The following is a 16,304-nucleotide window of genomic DNA, read 5'->3' as shown; positions in this document are numbered from 1 at the left end:
TATCATGAGCATCAATCCACACAATTGGGTAAAGATGACATGCATCAACCAAGTCAGCGAGCCTGACCACCCGATCCCATTAGTCCCGTCTTACGACAAGCATAGTAGCTTTTTACAGCAAGCAAGGGTTGCTGAGGACATATGCCATAAGGTACATTACTGCCATGCGGTAAAAGTTAGGCTTCTAAATTTCACTAGCCCTCTGAAAACTTTACTACCCAGTGCAGGAAGGCTAGCATTAATATATATCAATGTCATATTTCATGACTAAGAGCAACGTCGTCCATGTGCGCTGTCATACCTTAAGGTTGACGCTGAACCCAGAGTCTAGCAGATACTGGACGATGGCGCGATGTCCACTCCTTGATGCTAGATGTAGTGGCGAGTGGTTCAAGATCAAGTTGTTCACAAGCGTTGGGTGAGTTGTGATCAATTGTTTGACAACATCAAGGCGGCCGTATTGGGCGGCGAGATCCAAGGGAGAGAACTCCCCCAGGTTTCGTATTGTTGGATCTGCATTGTCCTGAAATATCATTGTCAATACTATTAGTGTTCAAAGACTTGTAGTTGTAATTGTTTGCAACTGCATGAGATAACAAGGTGGAAAAAAAAAAGAGAGAAGAAAATTCAAGAACAGATCGAACTGTAATATAAATACTGAATAAAATCAGATAATGCAGAAAATACATATTTGTAGGAACATGTGAATAAGAATTTGGTTAAGACAATCAGTTTACTTAAATTCAAGGGTTAATTGTGACAAAATTATCTTCTTAACCATCTAGAACTAGAGGTAAAATTTAGTCAGAAGCAATGCAATACTAGGGAAATAAGGAGCATTTACCCATTGATACTGATGCCAGACAACCTTTAACAAAGGGACATAACTCCGACCTACCTGGAGGAGGACTGAGACAGTAATACAGTGGCCATGTTGAGCAGCGCAATGGAGTGGGGTCTCACCATCGCTGTTCTGAAATTATACAAAATTCAACTCAATGAGACAACATACATATATTAGCCATAAACACATAAAGGTCATATCACACAAGAACAAATCTGAAGTTTCATAAAATGTGATAATTATTCAGTAAGGTAATTACTGGAGTCATACCCTACAGATCCATAATCTTGATGGATTGTAAATGTTTAATCATCATGATAAATTACTCCCACACCACCAGGACACAATTCATACAGGAAGTTCACAGATAAACAGTAAATATTCATTTGTTTGTGAGGGTATGATGGGGTATGATTTTGTTTGTTTGTTTGTTTAACACCGCACTCAGCAATATTCCAGCAATATGACGGTGGTCTGTAAATAATTTAGTCTGGACCAGACAATCAAGTGATTGACATCATGAGCATCGATCCATGCAATTGGGATGACAAACATCAATCAAGTCAGCGAGTCTGACCACCTAATCCCATTTATCGCCTCTTACGACAAGCATAGTAGCTTTTAACAGCAAGCATGGGTTGCTGAAGACCAAATTTACCCCCGGTCTTCACGGGTCGATGGGGTATGAGCCTGACCACCCAATCCTCACTATGGCTTTCCACAACTATGTCACATAATTACTTCATAATGTTAAAACAATAAGCTTTCTGCTACATATGAAGCAACTACAATAAAGTATATAATAATCCACAACAAAGGATCCTTGCCCACAAGAGTGACATTAGTAAGGGGTGAGTACTGTTTGGGAGAGTACCTTTCCAGTTAATGAAAAATTCAAATGAAAAATAAAATATTCTATAAAGACAAATATTTATGTTGACAATAATCATTAATACGGACAATATAACTTAAGATGGTTAACTTTGAAAAAGATATTTAAAACACACTCAAATAGAAACTTAGAAAATAAGCAAAACCCAGCTGTTAAAACTGCAATCTAAAAACAAACTGAGCATACCACACGGAAAAACATCCCATCTTTGAACTGGGCTGAAATTGCAGAAGACACAACTCAAATATGGAAAAAACTCCTGTGAATGCATGACTTCTCCTATTTGTCTGTGGGTTCGGTTGGCCCAGTCATCTAAGGCACCGTGACTCGCTATAGAAGTCATCTATATGCCCCGCCCATTTTAACACGTTATGGCCCCAAACCAGGTAACTGACCCAACATTTCTCTTAGCCCATGTCAAAATAGCTGCAATGGAAATTCTAAAATAAACATTTATAAAACTCCCTAATATCAAATGGCACCAGTTCAGTATGTGCTTTATATATAGACATGCAATGTTTGGCAAGGAAATATTTAACAGTTTATTTGTTATACTCCATAAGTGAACCCACCCTATATTAAAACTTAAATCCAACTTGTTGCCATGGAAATGTAAAAAATAAAAATTTCTAAAAGTGCTAAATATCAAAAGGCACCAGTTCAGTATGTGCCTGGTAGAATGCAAAGTTTTGTAAAAGAGTATTTAACGGGTTTTGAGTTATGCTCCGGAAACTAACACCATCCTTATAAGTCCAACTTGTTGCCATTGAAAAGTAAAAAATACAAATTTCTAAAATTCCTAAACAGCAAAAGGCACAACTTCAGTATGTGACTGATAGATTTGCCAAGTTTCGATCAAATACACTGAATGTTTTCGAGTTCTGCTCCGGAAAAGGAAATGATAACAGACAGACGGACAGACAGACTGGCTGATCGCTATACCCCAGCATTATATGCCGGGGGATAATAAAATACTATTGAAATCTCAGCCTCAGCACTTCCAGAAGATAATCTAGCGAATTACTTTTCAAATAGCCTGCCCCAGGCACTTACCTCGATGATCCATGATAAACCTGTGGCTTTCTCCGGTACTCTACAGACCAAATTACCTAAAAATGTGTCTGCACGGAGAGCAGAAGGTTGTGGGTTCGATCTCCAGCCGCGTGACACCAAAAGATGTTAAAAGATGATACAAGTTACCCTGCCTGGTGCTCGGGTATAGTGTCTCTATACTGTCCAGATACTTACTTGTGTGTTGATCTGAGCGGGTATAATGTCCCTTTACTTACTTGTGTGTTGATCTGAGCAGGTATAGTGTCCCTTTACTTACTTGTGCGTTGATCTGAGCGGGTATAGTGTCCCTACACTTACTTGTGCGTCGATCTGAGCGGGTATAGTGTCCCTATACTTACTTGTGCGTTGATCTGAGCGGGTAAAGTGTCCCTATACTTACTTGTGCGTTGATCTGGGCGGGTATAGTGTCCCTATACTTACTTGTGCGTTGATCTGAGCGGGTATAGTGTCCCTATACTTACTTGTGCGTTGATCTGAGCATGTATAGTGTCCCTATACTTACTTGTGCGTTGATCTGAGCGGGTATACTGTCCCTATACTTACTTGTGCGTTGATCTGAGCGGGTATAGTGTCCCTATACTTACTTGTGCGTTGATCTGAGCGGGTATAGTGTCCCTATACTTACTTGTGCGTTGATCTGAGCGGGTATGGCCGAGGGCTGCAGGAGCAATGTGCAGATATCTGAACGTCCACTCCATGATGCCAAGTGAAGGGGAGTGCATCCTCGTTCGTCAGTGGCGTTGACCAGAGCTTCATTTTGAAGGAGAAGAGTCACAGACTCTCTGCAAACACCAAGCATAGGAATTTTGTGGATTGTACGACTTTGTGATGGTTCATAAACCTCTACATTTCTACAATACATTCACAAAATGTTGCATAAAGCAGTGTTAAAAAAAACCTTGGTTCCATCTTCCCAAGGCAAGGGCAATAACTGACTATAACAGTCCTGTTTCCACCCTTGCAGAACTAGACTGGATTTCTGGTGTTACACATTGGCTGTCCAATCAAAATCGCATAATGACAGATAACTTCAATTTTTTTAAATGTTTTTAATCAAGGTGTCTACCGATGACACAGATGACCTACACTACAACAAACCATGTCTAACAATGACACAGATGACCTTCACTACAACAAAGCTTGTCTACCAATGACACAGATGACCCTCACTACAACAAACCATTTCAAACAATGACACAGATGATCCTCACTACAACAAAGCTTGTCTACCAATGACACAGATGACCTTCACTACAACAAAGCTTGTCTACCAATGACACAGATGACCCTCACTACAACAAACCATTTCTAACAATGACACAGATGACCCTCACTACAACAAAGCTTGTCTACCAATGACACAGATGACCCTCACTACAACAAAGCTTGTCTACCAATGACACAGATGACCCTCACTACAACAAAACATGTCTACCAATGACACAGATGACCTTCACTACAACAAAACATGTCTACCAATGGCACAGATGATCCTCACTACAACAAAGCATGTCTACCAATGGGACAGATGACCTTCACTACAACAAAGCATGTCTACCAATGGGACAGATGACCTTCACTACAACAAAGCATGTCTACCAATGGGACAGATGACCTTCACTTCAACAAAACATGTCTACCAATGACACAGATGACCTTCACTACAACAAAGCTTGTCTACCAATGACACAGATGACCCTCACTACAACAAACCATTTCTAACAATGACACAGATGACCCTCACTACAACAAAGCTTGTCTACCAATGACACAGATGACCTTCACTACAACAAGGCTTGTCTACCAATGACACAGATGACCCCCACTACAACAAAACATGTCTACCAATGACACAGATGACCTTCACTACAACAAAACATGTCTACCAATGACACAGATGATCCTCACTACAACAAAGCATGTCTACCAATGGGACAGATGACCTTCACTACAACAAAGCATGTCTACCAATGGGACAGATGACCTTCACTACAACAAAGCATGTCTACCAATGGGACAGATGACCTTCACTTCAACAAAACATGTCACCCAATGACACAGATGACCTTCACTACAACAAAGCATGTCTACCAATGGGACAGATGACCTTCACTACAACATAGAACGTCTACCAATGACACAGATCACCCTCACTACAACAAAACATGTCTACCAGTGACACAGATCACCCTCACTACAACAAAACATGTCTACCAATGGGACAGATCACCCTCACTACAACAAAGCATGTCTACCAATGGGACAGATGACCTTCACTACAACAAAGCATGTTTACCAATGACACAGATCACCCTCACTACAAAAAAGCATGTTTACCAATGACACAGATCACCCTCACTACAACAAAGCATGTCTACCAATGGGACAGATGACCTTCACTACAACAAAGCATGTTTACCAATGACACAGATATCCTTCACTACAACAAAGCTTGTCTACCAATGACACAGATCACCCTCACTACAACAAAGCATGTCTACCAATGACACAGATCACCCTCACTACAACAAAGCATGTCTACCAATGACACAGATCACCCTCACTACAACAAAACATGTCTACCAATGACACAGATCACCCTCACTACAACAAAACATGTCTACCAATGGGACAGATCACCCTCACTACAACAAAGCATGTCTAACAATGGGACAGATGACCTTCACTACAACAAAGCATGTTTACCAATGACACAGATCACCCTCACTACAACAAAGCATGTTTACCAATGACACAGATCTCCCTCACTACAACAAAGCATGTCTACCAATGGGACAGATGACCTTCACTACAACAAAGCATGTCTACCAATGACACAGATGACCTTCACTACAACAAACCATGTCTACCAATGACACAGATGACCTTCACTACAACAAAGCATGTTTACCAATGACACAGATGACCTTCACTACAACAAAGCATGTCTACCAATGACACAGATGACCTTCACTACAACAAAGCATGTCTTCCAATGACACAGATGACCTTCACTACAACAAAGCATGCCTACCAATGACACAGATGACCCTCAATACAACAATGCATGTCTACAAATGACACAGATGACCTTCACTACAACAAAGCATGTTTACCAATGACACAGATGACCTTCACTACAACAAAACATGTCTACCAATGACATAGATGACCTTCACTACAACAAAGCATGTCTACCAATGACACAGGTGACCTTCACTATAACAAAGGATGTCTACCAATGACACAGATCACCCTCACTACAACAAAGCATGTCTACCAATGGGACAGATGACCTTCACTACAACAAAGCATGTTTACCAATGACACAGATCACCCTCACTACAAAAAAGCATGTTTACCAATGACACAGATCACCCTCACTACAACAAAGCATGTCTACCAATGGGACAGATGACCTTCACTACAACAAAGCATGTTTACCAATGACACAGATATCCTTCACTACAACAAAGCTTGTCTACCAATGACACAGATCACCCTCACTACAACAAAGCATGTCTACCAATGACACAGATCACCCTCACTACAACAAAACATGTCTACCAATGACACAGATGACCCTCACTACAACAAAGCTTGTCTACCAATGACACAGATGACCCTCACTACAACAAAGCTTGTCTACCAATGACACAGATGACCCTCACTACAACAAAACATGTCTACCAATGACACAGATGACCTTCACTACAACAAAACATGTCTACCAATGGCACAGATGATCCTCACTACAACAAAGCATGTCTACCAATGGGACAGATGACCTTCACTACAACAAAGCATGTCTACCAATGACACAGATCACCCTCACTACAACAAAACATGTCTACCAATGACACAGATCACCCTCACTACAACAAAACATGTCTACCAATGGGACAGATCACCCTCACTACAACAAAGCATGTCTAACAATGGGACAGATGACCTTCACTACAACAAAGCATGTTTACCAATGACACAGATCACCCTCACTACAACAAAGCATGTTTACCAATGACACAGATCTCCCTCACTACAACAAAGCATGTCTACCAATGGGACAGATGACCTTCACTACAACAAAGCATGTCTACCAATGACACAGATGACCTTCACTACAACAAACCATGTCTACCAATGACACAGATGACCTTCACTACAACAAAGCATGTTTACCAATGACACAGATGACCTTCACTACAACAAAGCATGTCTACCAATGACACAGATGACCTTCACTACAACAAAGCATGTCTTCCAATGACACAGATGACCTTCACTACAACAAAGCATGCCTACCAATGACACAGATGACCCTCAATACAACAATGCATGTCTACAAATGACACAGATGACCTTCACTACAACAAAGCATGTTTACCAATGACACAGATGACCTTCACTACAACAAAACATGTCTACCAATGACATAGATGACCTTCACTACAACAAAGCATGTCTACCAATGACACAGGTGACCTTCACTATAACAAAGGATGTCTACCAATGACACAGATCACCCTCACTACAACAAAGCATGTCTACCAATGGGACAGATGACCTTCACTACAACAAAGCATGTTTACCAATGACACAGATCACCCTCACTACAAAAAAGCATGTTTACCAATGACACAGATCACCCTCACTACAACAAAGCATGTCTACCAATGGGACAGATGACCTTCACTACAACAAAGCATGTTTACCAATGACACAGATATCCTTCACTACAACAAAGCTTGTCTACCAATGACACAGATCACCCTCACTACAACAAAGCATGTCTACCAATGACACAGATCACCCTCACTACAACAAAACATGTCTACCAATGACACAGATAACCCTCAATACAACAAAGCATGTCTACCAATGGGACAGATCACCCTCACTACAACAAAGCATGTCTACCAACGGGACAGATGACCTTCACTTCAACAAAACATGTCCACCAATGACACAGATGACCTTCACTACAACAAAGCATGTCCACCAATGACACAGATGACCTTCACTACAACAAAGCATGTTTACCAATGACACAGTTGACCTTCACTACAACAAAACATGTCTACCAATGACACAGATCACCCTCAATACAACAAAGCATGTCTACAAATGACACAGATGACCTTCACTACAACAAAGCATGTCTACCAACGGGACAGATGACCTTCACTTCAACAAAACATGTCCACCAATGACACAGATGACCTTCACTACAACAAAGCATGTCCACCAATGACACAGATGACCTTCACTACAACAAAGCATGTCTACCAATGACACAGATGACCTTCACTACAACAAAGCATGTCCACCAATGACACAGATGACCTTCACTACAACAAAGCATGTCTACCAATGACACAGATGACCCTCACTACAACAAAGCATGTTTACCAATGACACAGATGACCACTTTCAAAATCAATGCGACTTATTTGAAGAAATACTTTGTTATGCAACTTCAAATTCCCCATCAGGAAAGCTTCACATAAGCTGATCATCTCCTTGTATAGATTACGTCAGGATAGGGTTTAAAATAATCACTAGGTGATGGGAATCTGGGTCAGTATGTGACAGATGCTAATTCGATGACCATGTACGGACAAATGGGGTTCAACTGCGTCAACATTTTATTTGCAACAATCAGCATTATTACAGCAACACCAGGAATTCAGATTAATCACTCAAATGGTTGGTTGAAACAGCACTAGTGACGACAATCATCGAGGTTTGAGGGTATGATGACACAAGGTCAGCCAGTGAAATGTTGAGAACTAGAATAAAACGGAGTTCGCAATAAAGACATCAAGAAAACCACAAACTAAATGCATGTACACAGTAGTCTTATAATAAATTACACATTGATACTTTGCTACCCATGTCGTTTGGCTGAAGAACATTATAAACAAGGCTGGCACTGCCATGATTGCGATCAACTTGTTGACACCATTGCCTCGACCAGACACAAAATTACACATTCATCATGTTTTGGAGACAGAAATCTCTGGCTTCACCAGGTTTACCTGATACATGGGTCTTTCAAAGCAAAATAGCATGTTCGCCGGCATGTTAGAGATCAGATAGGGATTCTGTGAGCATCTTGTATGCGTATCTATTGCTGTGATGATCCATGTGTTTATGGGTCGTGTGGTTGCAGAAGCCATGTTGGAAATGTGAACGGTTACATCAGATTCGACTCACCACAAGCTCACTGGGGTTCAGCCGAAAGGGGAAATATATCACAGTGCTGGAAGCTACTGCCATACTGTTCCCAATGCAACTAACTCTACTGAGGAACCCACAACACTGAACAAGCCTGTACTTTACCCATCACCCATACTTATTTTTCCTGGCTATACAAAATGTCTGAGAGAATCAAAACTTGTTGTCTTCGTTTTCTTCAAAGACAGCCATATCTTTGCCCTCTGTGTAAAGATAAAGTTTGGTATACGACTAATTCTTTAACAGAGTTACAAAAAAACCTTTTGACTGAAAGCCAGACTAAGCTTGCATATCATGTCCATAATTTATGAGTTAGGCTACTATAAACACGCGACAAGAATGTCTCCAACCTGAATAATAATTATCCATATGGTTCATTATCAGAAAAACTGCAGCATGGTATATCAATGAGCTAGCACTATAAAATTAGTCCGGACTAGTACAAACAGCCACACACACACGCCCACATGCAATAATCTTGGACGTGACGTTAAACCCCATTTCACCTCAGCTTCATTATCAGATTGGAGTATAAGTCATGTCCGTGTATGATTTATTTCAGAACTATTTACAAATATATATATCACATGTGGATATAAAGTAATAAAAATTATTCTAACACTAAATACAAATATAAACATTAAACTGTACATATTTTCTAAAATTTATGGACACAAAGTTTTGGTAAAACTGTGTCCCATGGTCTAATCTGCTGAAATCAATGGTAATTTTTCTTCACTTTTATCATTATATTTTATCAATTATTTTTCTGTGGGATTATCTGTATAAAATCTGTATATAATGATATTTGTGTTTGAGCAAATAAACTGTTTGATATACATGGAGGATATTCCATGTGCCAAGTGAAATATCTCCTTTCCCAATCACGAGATGAGAGAAACAAGATATTTCACGAGACGCATGGAATATTCAATTTATTGTATACTTTTTGTGTAGTTGTCTTCCTGAGAACTTAATTATTTCATTACAAATGTAAAACCTTGAAACATAAATTCTCCCTTCCTAAAACACAGGGACTTTTCACCACCTCTTAGAATTGCCACTCAAAAAGTAGGTACGTGTTTGCAAAAAATTATATACAAAAGTAACAAAAAATAGTTTTGGTCAATAAAAATTGTCAACATACATTTGGATAAGATTGTTTATAACAATGAACTTCGAACAAAAAATATTCTGGAAATCTATAAGAACACTGTTGGAAGCAAAAGAATACACACTGGTGAAATAACTAGTGTACATTTACCACTATTATGAAATGCAAATAAGCATGGGCTGACAACCAAGGATCATAATCAGAAAATATGGGATTTAAACCTATAATCAGCAGATCCTGACTAAGGGAGGGAACTCTGTACATTACATTACATCATCCTAAGCCACAATGCTAACAAATAAGATGAACTGGTTGGGGGAGGAGAATGAAATTAATGTGGTGTCTTTTTGTTTTGTTTATTTGATTGTGTAATGAATTTGTTTCGGTTGGCCTTGTTGGGGTCTTATGTGGGTAAACATAAATAATTATGTTTGAATTGCAGGACGATATGTTGTTACTTCTGAGAAGTCTTTGTCCAGTTTGGAGGATTGCAATGACAAGAATCAAGAAACAAAGCATTGGCTCAATTATCATGAAAGATGAAGTTGTTGGACAAAAAAAGAAAGACAATTTTTATGCTATTTTCTATTCTGGCTTTTAGTACTGGTCATTGAAATTTGAAAGCTGAAAACTAAACCTTGTGTTGTGTGAGACATGTTCCTTGAGGCTTGTCACACCCTCTCATAAGTTGGAGGACACACCCTTGTCATGTTCGTTTGTTTGTTTGTTGTTTAACGCCGCACTCAGCAATATTCCAGCTACCGTATATCGCTGTGTATAAGGCGACCCCACGTATAAGACGACCCCCCTGTACACGCCTTAAAAATCAACCCAAAATCCTATACTCCGTGTACATGTATTAGGCGACCGGGAATGAATCACATCACAAGTCTGACTGATATAGAAGATTTAACGTGCGCTTTCCGACTGATGAGTATTTCGCACACATCACAAGTGCGCACACAAACCTTATATATGCAATAAAAATATGTTTATCTTGAGTTGGTTTTTTTTCTACAATGATAGGTCGCGTGTGTAACTCCAGCACACGTCCCCATTTTGTGTTTACACGGTACGACACCAAATTGGTGCCCGTAAAATAAAATTCATTTATGAAGTAATAACATATAAGGACAATGGTGAGTAATTTAATCGCCTATTAACTATGTTGTAACTAACTAGGCTTATATTTGCTTCACATTCAGTGTGTTTATTGCACAATCACTTGTACACACCGTCTCCAACAGCGGGAATTGATTTCAGCTTCACCGGTTATCACATGTTAGGTCACATGTGCAATATGCAAATGCTTACCGGTACTTCCGGCTCTCTGCTCACGGATGTTGATTGTTTTACCGTGTCAGGTGGTTTGACAATCTGCATCGAGGCGAGGATCATTTCAACTTTGTTTGCAGAAATTATTAAACTTTATTCAAGGAAAAGAGATACAAATCATGTTTATGTATGGAAATAGTTATTGGAACAGTTATTTAGGACGAAATGCGAAGTTTTATTGTCAAATGCTGGGCTGGCTATCGGACGCCGGTTGACATCGCCAGTGGAAAAAAATGTGAGATCTTCGACTCCGTGTATAAGACGACCCCCCTTCTTAGCTCCCTCATTTTAGGTACGAAAAACTCGCCTTATACACAGCGATATACGGTATATGACGGCGAACGTAAATAATCTAGTCTGGACCAGACAATCCAGTGATTGATATCATGAGCATTGATCAACGCAATTGTGATCGATGACATGCATCAAGTTGACCAAGACAGCGAGCCTGACCACCCAATGACCACCCTGTGATGTAAAGCAGTGCGTAGAACTGATCAAACCAATTATTGTGGACGTGTTTTTATCTTTTCCAAAAGTGGTAAGCATCTGGGATCTGCATCACTTCATGCTTTCCTGGTGTTTAACAAAATATTCCGAAATAACAGCCTGCCCACCTGCCAATGGCTGGCAACTTTTCTATCAAGCTGCATGAAATTTTTCTCCACCTGCCCGACTGTATTCAGTTTCATCAAAACGTCTCGTAGATTCTCAAGTAATTGTTTGCATTACTTCAACTGAATCAAGACATGATTTGTCTCCTACCCTACGCGATTTTTCAATATTTATAATGTTGAATGCAGGCAGGTAACTTTGATGATGGGTAGGCAACATTTATGGGTCATATATCTTATTAGGATATAAAACTATTTTCAATAAAGATAACATATAGCAAAACCCTTAAAAGGTACAAATTTCTACCAGTCCTCATAAAACTATTGGGCAGTTTGGCCAGGACAAGAGGACTAGTGACAGTATGTCAAGGCTAAATACAATGTAATTAAATGTATAGTAATTGACTTGAATAAGGATGAACCGAAAGTGCTCGCCTGTTGTGAATATTAATGTCTGAGTATGTACTGGACTCCAGTGGGAATCACAGGCAGGACAGCTCAGGTATGGCTGACAACATGAACAAGAACAAGCCAAATCGTGAAAACCTGCCCCCATCACGCATGAAGGTATTTCTTTCCTCATTCCAATAACAACAATGGATTGTAAGAGAACCTTTGCTTCCCTGTCGGCTCGATCATCTTTAAGCCATTTGTACAAATAAGGCTTGTTTATTTGTGTGTTGTTTAACACTGTACTCAGCAATATTGCAGTGTTCCCATTTAAAGGTAATTACCAGTTTACCTGTAAAATTAGGCTTGGACCGGTAATTCATGTGACTGCCAGTCCCTGTGGACCGGCATATAAAGTGCCTCATAAATCTTTGTTGTTGAACAAAACATTGGCGACATTCATATACCCGGGTAAGTATATTTTTTCAAACGAAGTCACCACTTACTATCAAGGTTTCCCTTTGTCTCTCTTTTGGGCAAGGAAATAACATTTCGCTTTGCCTCGAGGTTGAAATATTCAACAAAAAAAGGAACTTGTGACGGAACTTTTTATGAATGACATAAAGATCTAACTAAGTTACTTCGGAGATGATGTCATTGCATTGAACATGATGTTGAAAGAATAATAACCAGGTACCGATAGTGAGCTGAAGACCTGTTCTGACCTGGATCTTCAAGGGTGTCAATAGTTGGTGGAAGTGTTCATTCACCACAGTGATGACTTACATCCCCTCAATTCTTTCTTTCTCTTTCATAGGTGATCCGTGAAGATCTGGGGTAGAATAGCTTGTCAGCAACCCATGCTTGCCGTAAAAGGCGACTATGCTTGTCGTAAGAGGCGATTAATGGGATCGGGTGGTCAGGCATACTGACTTGATTGATGCATGTCATCGATCCCAATTGCGTGGATCAATGCTCATGATATTAATCACTGGATTGTCTGGTCTAGACTCGATCATTTAAAGACCACTGTCATATAGCTGGAATATTGCTGAGTGCGGCGTTAAAAAACAAATCAATCCAATCCAATCTTTCCTAGGTTGTAAAGCAACAAAATATCTTACAAACTTGACGGATGACAAATGCTCATATTCCTCATGTCGGACAAGTAGATGAAACTAATTGTGCATCTCCATCACCTATTCTTGTGTAACATGCATTTGGATATTTACTTCATGATATAAAATACTTACAGGAAGTCAAATCATACTTGTTCGGACATATATTACAGACACACGAACAGGCTTCGTTTCATGTTGTAACATTAAAACCGTCCTAACTTTCCTACTTTGACATACTTCCCTGTAAGAGAAGGATCCAGGATTTTCAAATAGAGTCGTTTTAACCTAAAAATGACAAACACTGTATGTAAACCACTAATAATTATACTTTGACAGCCAATTCAACATGTTATAATGGTAGACAGTGCGCCGAAAATGTAATCAGATGTAAAACGGACTTATGATATCATCGCAAGTCCTCCCCAACCCGCCACTGCGTCCAACATATGAAGCACTAACCCTTTTGTGAATTGTTGACCTTTGTCACTGATATGCCAGCCTTGTCAAATTCACGCTAGTATGCTAGCCCAAACTACAGAATTGTGCTAAGGACAATAATGGCAGTCCTCAGTGACAATAGCATTTGGAGTCTATCATTCTGAACCATTTCTCAATACTTCAATTTTGCAACAGGTTGGGTTGGAACTGAATAAAACTGACAAAAAATTTAAACATTTCTGTTTTCTTTATGCAGGAATAGCCATACATTCTGAGGACTTGTGCAATACTGTTTACAGCAGTCAATGCAGGGCTCAGTTTATTGCTACTGTTGAGTTGTCTGTTTTGTTGTTTAACACCGCATTCAGCAATATTCCAGATATATGACGGCGGTCTGTAAATAATCGAGTCTGGACCAGACAATCCAGTGATTGATATCATGAGCATCAATCCATGCAATTGGGATTGCTGACATGCATCAACCAAGTCAGCGAGCCTGACCACCTGATCCCATTAATCGTCTGTTACAACAAGCATAGTCGCCTTTTACAACAAATATGGGTTGCTGAAGATATATTCTATCCCGGATCTTCACTGGTCTTTACCATATTCAGTGTAATAAGATCCCTGTGTTCTCAGAAAGTTGACAATGGGGGGCTCTTGCACAACAAGATGAATCTGATGGCAAACATCAATGATACTAAAAATTGTGAAAGTTGCTTCTTTCAGAGATAAAATACAGGAACTCAACACCGGTATAACATTTGGTATGTCACTGGGTAATTTTGCTAATATGGTGTGGATAGTTTCTCATGTGGTGTGGTGAGGTGAGTTGAAATGTCATGTAACTTCTCGTTCCAAGATCACTGTACACATTAAGCGACGTGCATGCACATGCATGTGTGTGTGTGGCTGTTTGTACTAGTCCGGACTAATGCCGAATTTATGTGCTAGCCCACTGAGATACCATGCCGCAGTTTGATATGAATACCCCATTCAGACACAGTATACTGACTCTGAGCCGACCAGTCCTTGTTTTAGCCCCTTAATACCGAGCGCCAGACAGGGTAACAACAAATACCTTCTTTTAAGTCTTTTGGTATGATGCAGACGGGGATTAAACCCCAGACCTGCTCTCCGGGCCGACGCTCTACCACTGGACCACGGAAGCTGCCCTGATGTGGTATGGATAGCTGGTCAAGTGGTGTGGATACTCGTTCATGTGGTGTGGACAGTTGACCATGTCCCAAGCCACTACTTTGCCTAGGTCTGACATGATAATGATCCACCTGACATGTCATAGATTGAATATTGCTGACTGCTGCACGCTATTGATAGATAGGCTGTGCATTACATTGATTGGTCACACAAGGTCACCTATTTATAGAACTCCACGAACATACAGGGCGAAGTCTTCTCCCAGCGGTAGGTATGTGTGAGGAACTGTGGAATAAAATCACAATGGATACCAGGGACTTGTCAGTGGCCAAAATAACTTTCTCTGCTTAATGAAATATTAGAGATTTATTTCTAATTGCTTGGGATCCACTAGCACAAAGTTTTTCCTGCCTAAATTTCATTAGAGTAGGTTAATGTAGAAGGAAATTGACCGACCATTCAAAAGGCAATTTCTCTTAGATTCCATTTTTGTATCAATTAACCTGATGGACTGTACTTTCAAGAGATCAATTTAAGAAAAGACATTTTTCCAAAGATTCATTTTTATGTTTTCTTTCGATCACAAACCCAATGATTTTTTTGGAAAATATCAGCCAAAAAAAGAGGCTTTGATTGCAAGTGTTTCAGCAAGCCTTTCATAATTTTAACATGCCTGTAGTTTAATCCAACCTTGCCATTACATACATACAACATCATTGTGCCCAAACAAAATCCTTCAGTAGTATCGCGTTCGAAGAATGAACAAGGAACATGAAATATATTTGCCACAAGACCGAAAAGTAAAAATCATAACGTTCATCTTTCTGCTGTTTACAAGCCACTACATACATATCAGCCTCTTACTGATGAATATCACCCTGTGCCAGGTCAACATGGCCGTCAGTAATGGCAGCCTAAAAGATAACGCAACACAAAAAACGCAATCTAACATTATCATCTGAAGAAGGTCATCACAAAGTTTAGTTATCTGCAAGAGACTTCAGAACCATGATTTTATCAATCCTGCATTTCAAACCTTACATGGTCCGTGAGGACTTCCTGAAGTATTGTTGCATTCAGAAAC

General features: G+C 39.8%; 1 protein-coding gene across 7 annotated transcripts in view; it reads right to left on the bottom strand.

Annotated features, from left to right (window-relative positions):
• Positions 1-16,304, bottom strand: part of LOC139462188 (ankyrin repeat and SAM domain-containing protein 1A-like) — a 195,586-nt gene that overhangs the window by 142,899 nt on the left and 36,383 nt on the right. For 6 of the 7 annotated variants that reach the window (XM_071243744.1, XM_071243747.1, XM_071243743.1 and 3 more), the window contains exons 3-5: positions 3,436-3,592; positions 899-973; positions 302-523 (exon numbers count right to left, since the gene is read on the bottom strand). In XM_071243744.1, coding sequence (XP_071099845.1) covers positions 302-523; positions 899-973; positions 3,436-3,592 — 454 coding nt within the window. Of the gene's footprint in view, positions 1-301; positions 524-898; positions 974-3,066; positions 3,082-3,435; positions 3,593-16,304 lie in introns of those variants that run through there. The other variant, XM_071243750.1, reaches the window with a different exon arrangement.

Source organism: Haliotis cracherodii, unplaced genomic scaffold, assembly GCF_022045235.1.
Source record: "Haliotis cracherodii isolate W230 unplaced genomic scaffold, xgHalCrac1.p SCAF_15, whole genome shotgun sequence".
Lineage (NCBI taxonomy): Eukaryota > Metazoa > Mollusca > Gastropoda > Lepetellida > Haliotidae > Haliotis > Haliotis cracherodii.
The sequence above is the reverse complement of the archived record's forward strand: the minus strand, read 5'-3'. Positions and strand labels throughout refer to the sequence as shown.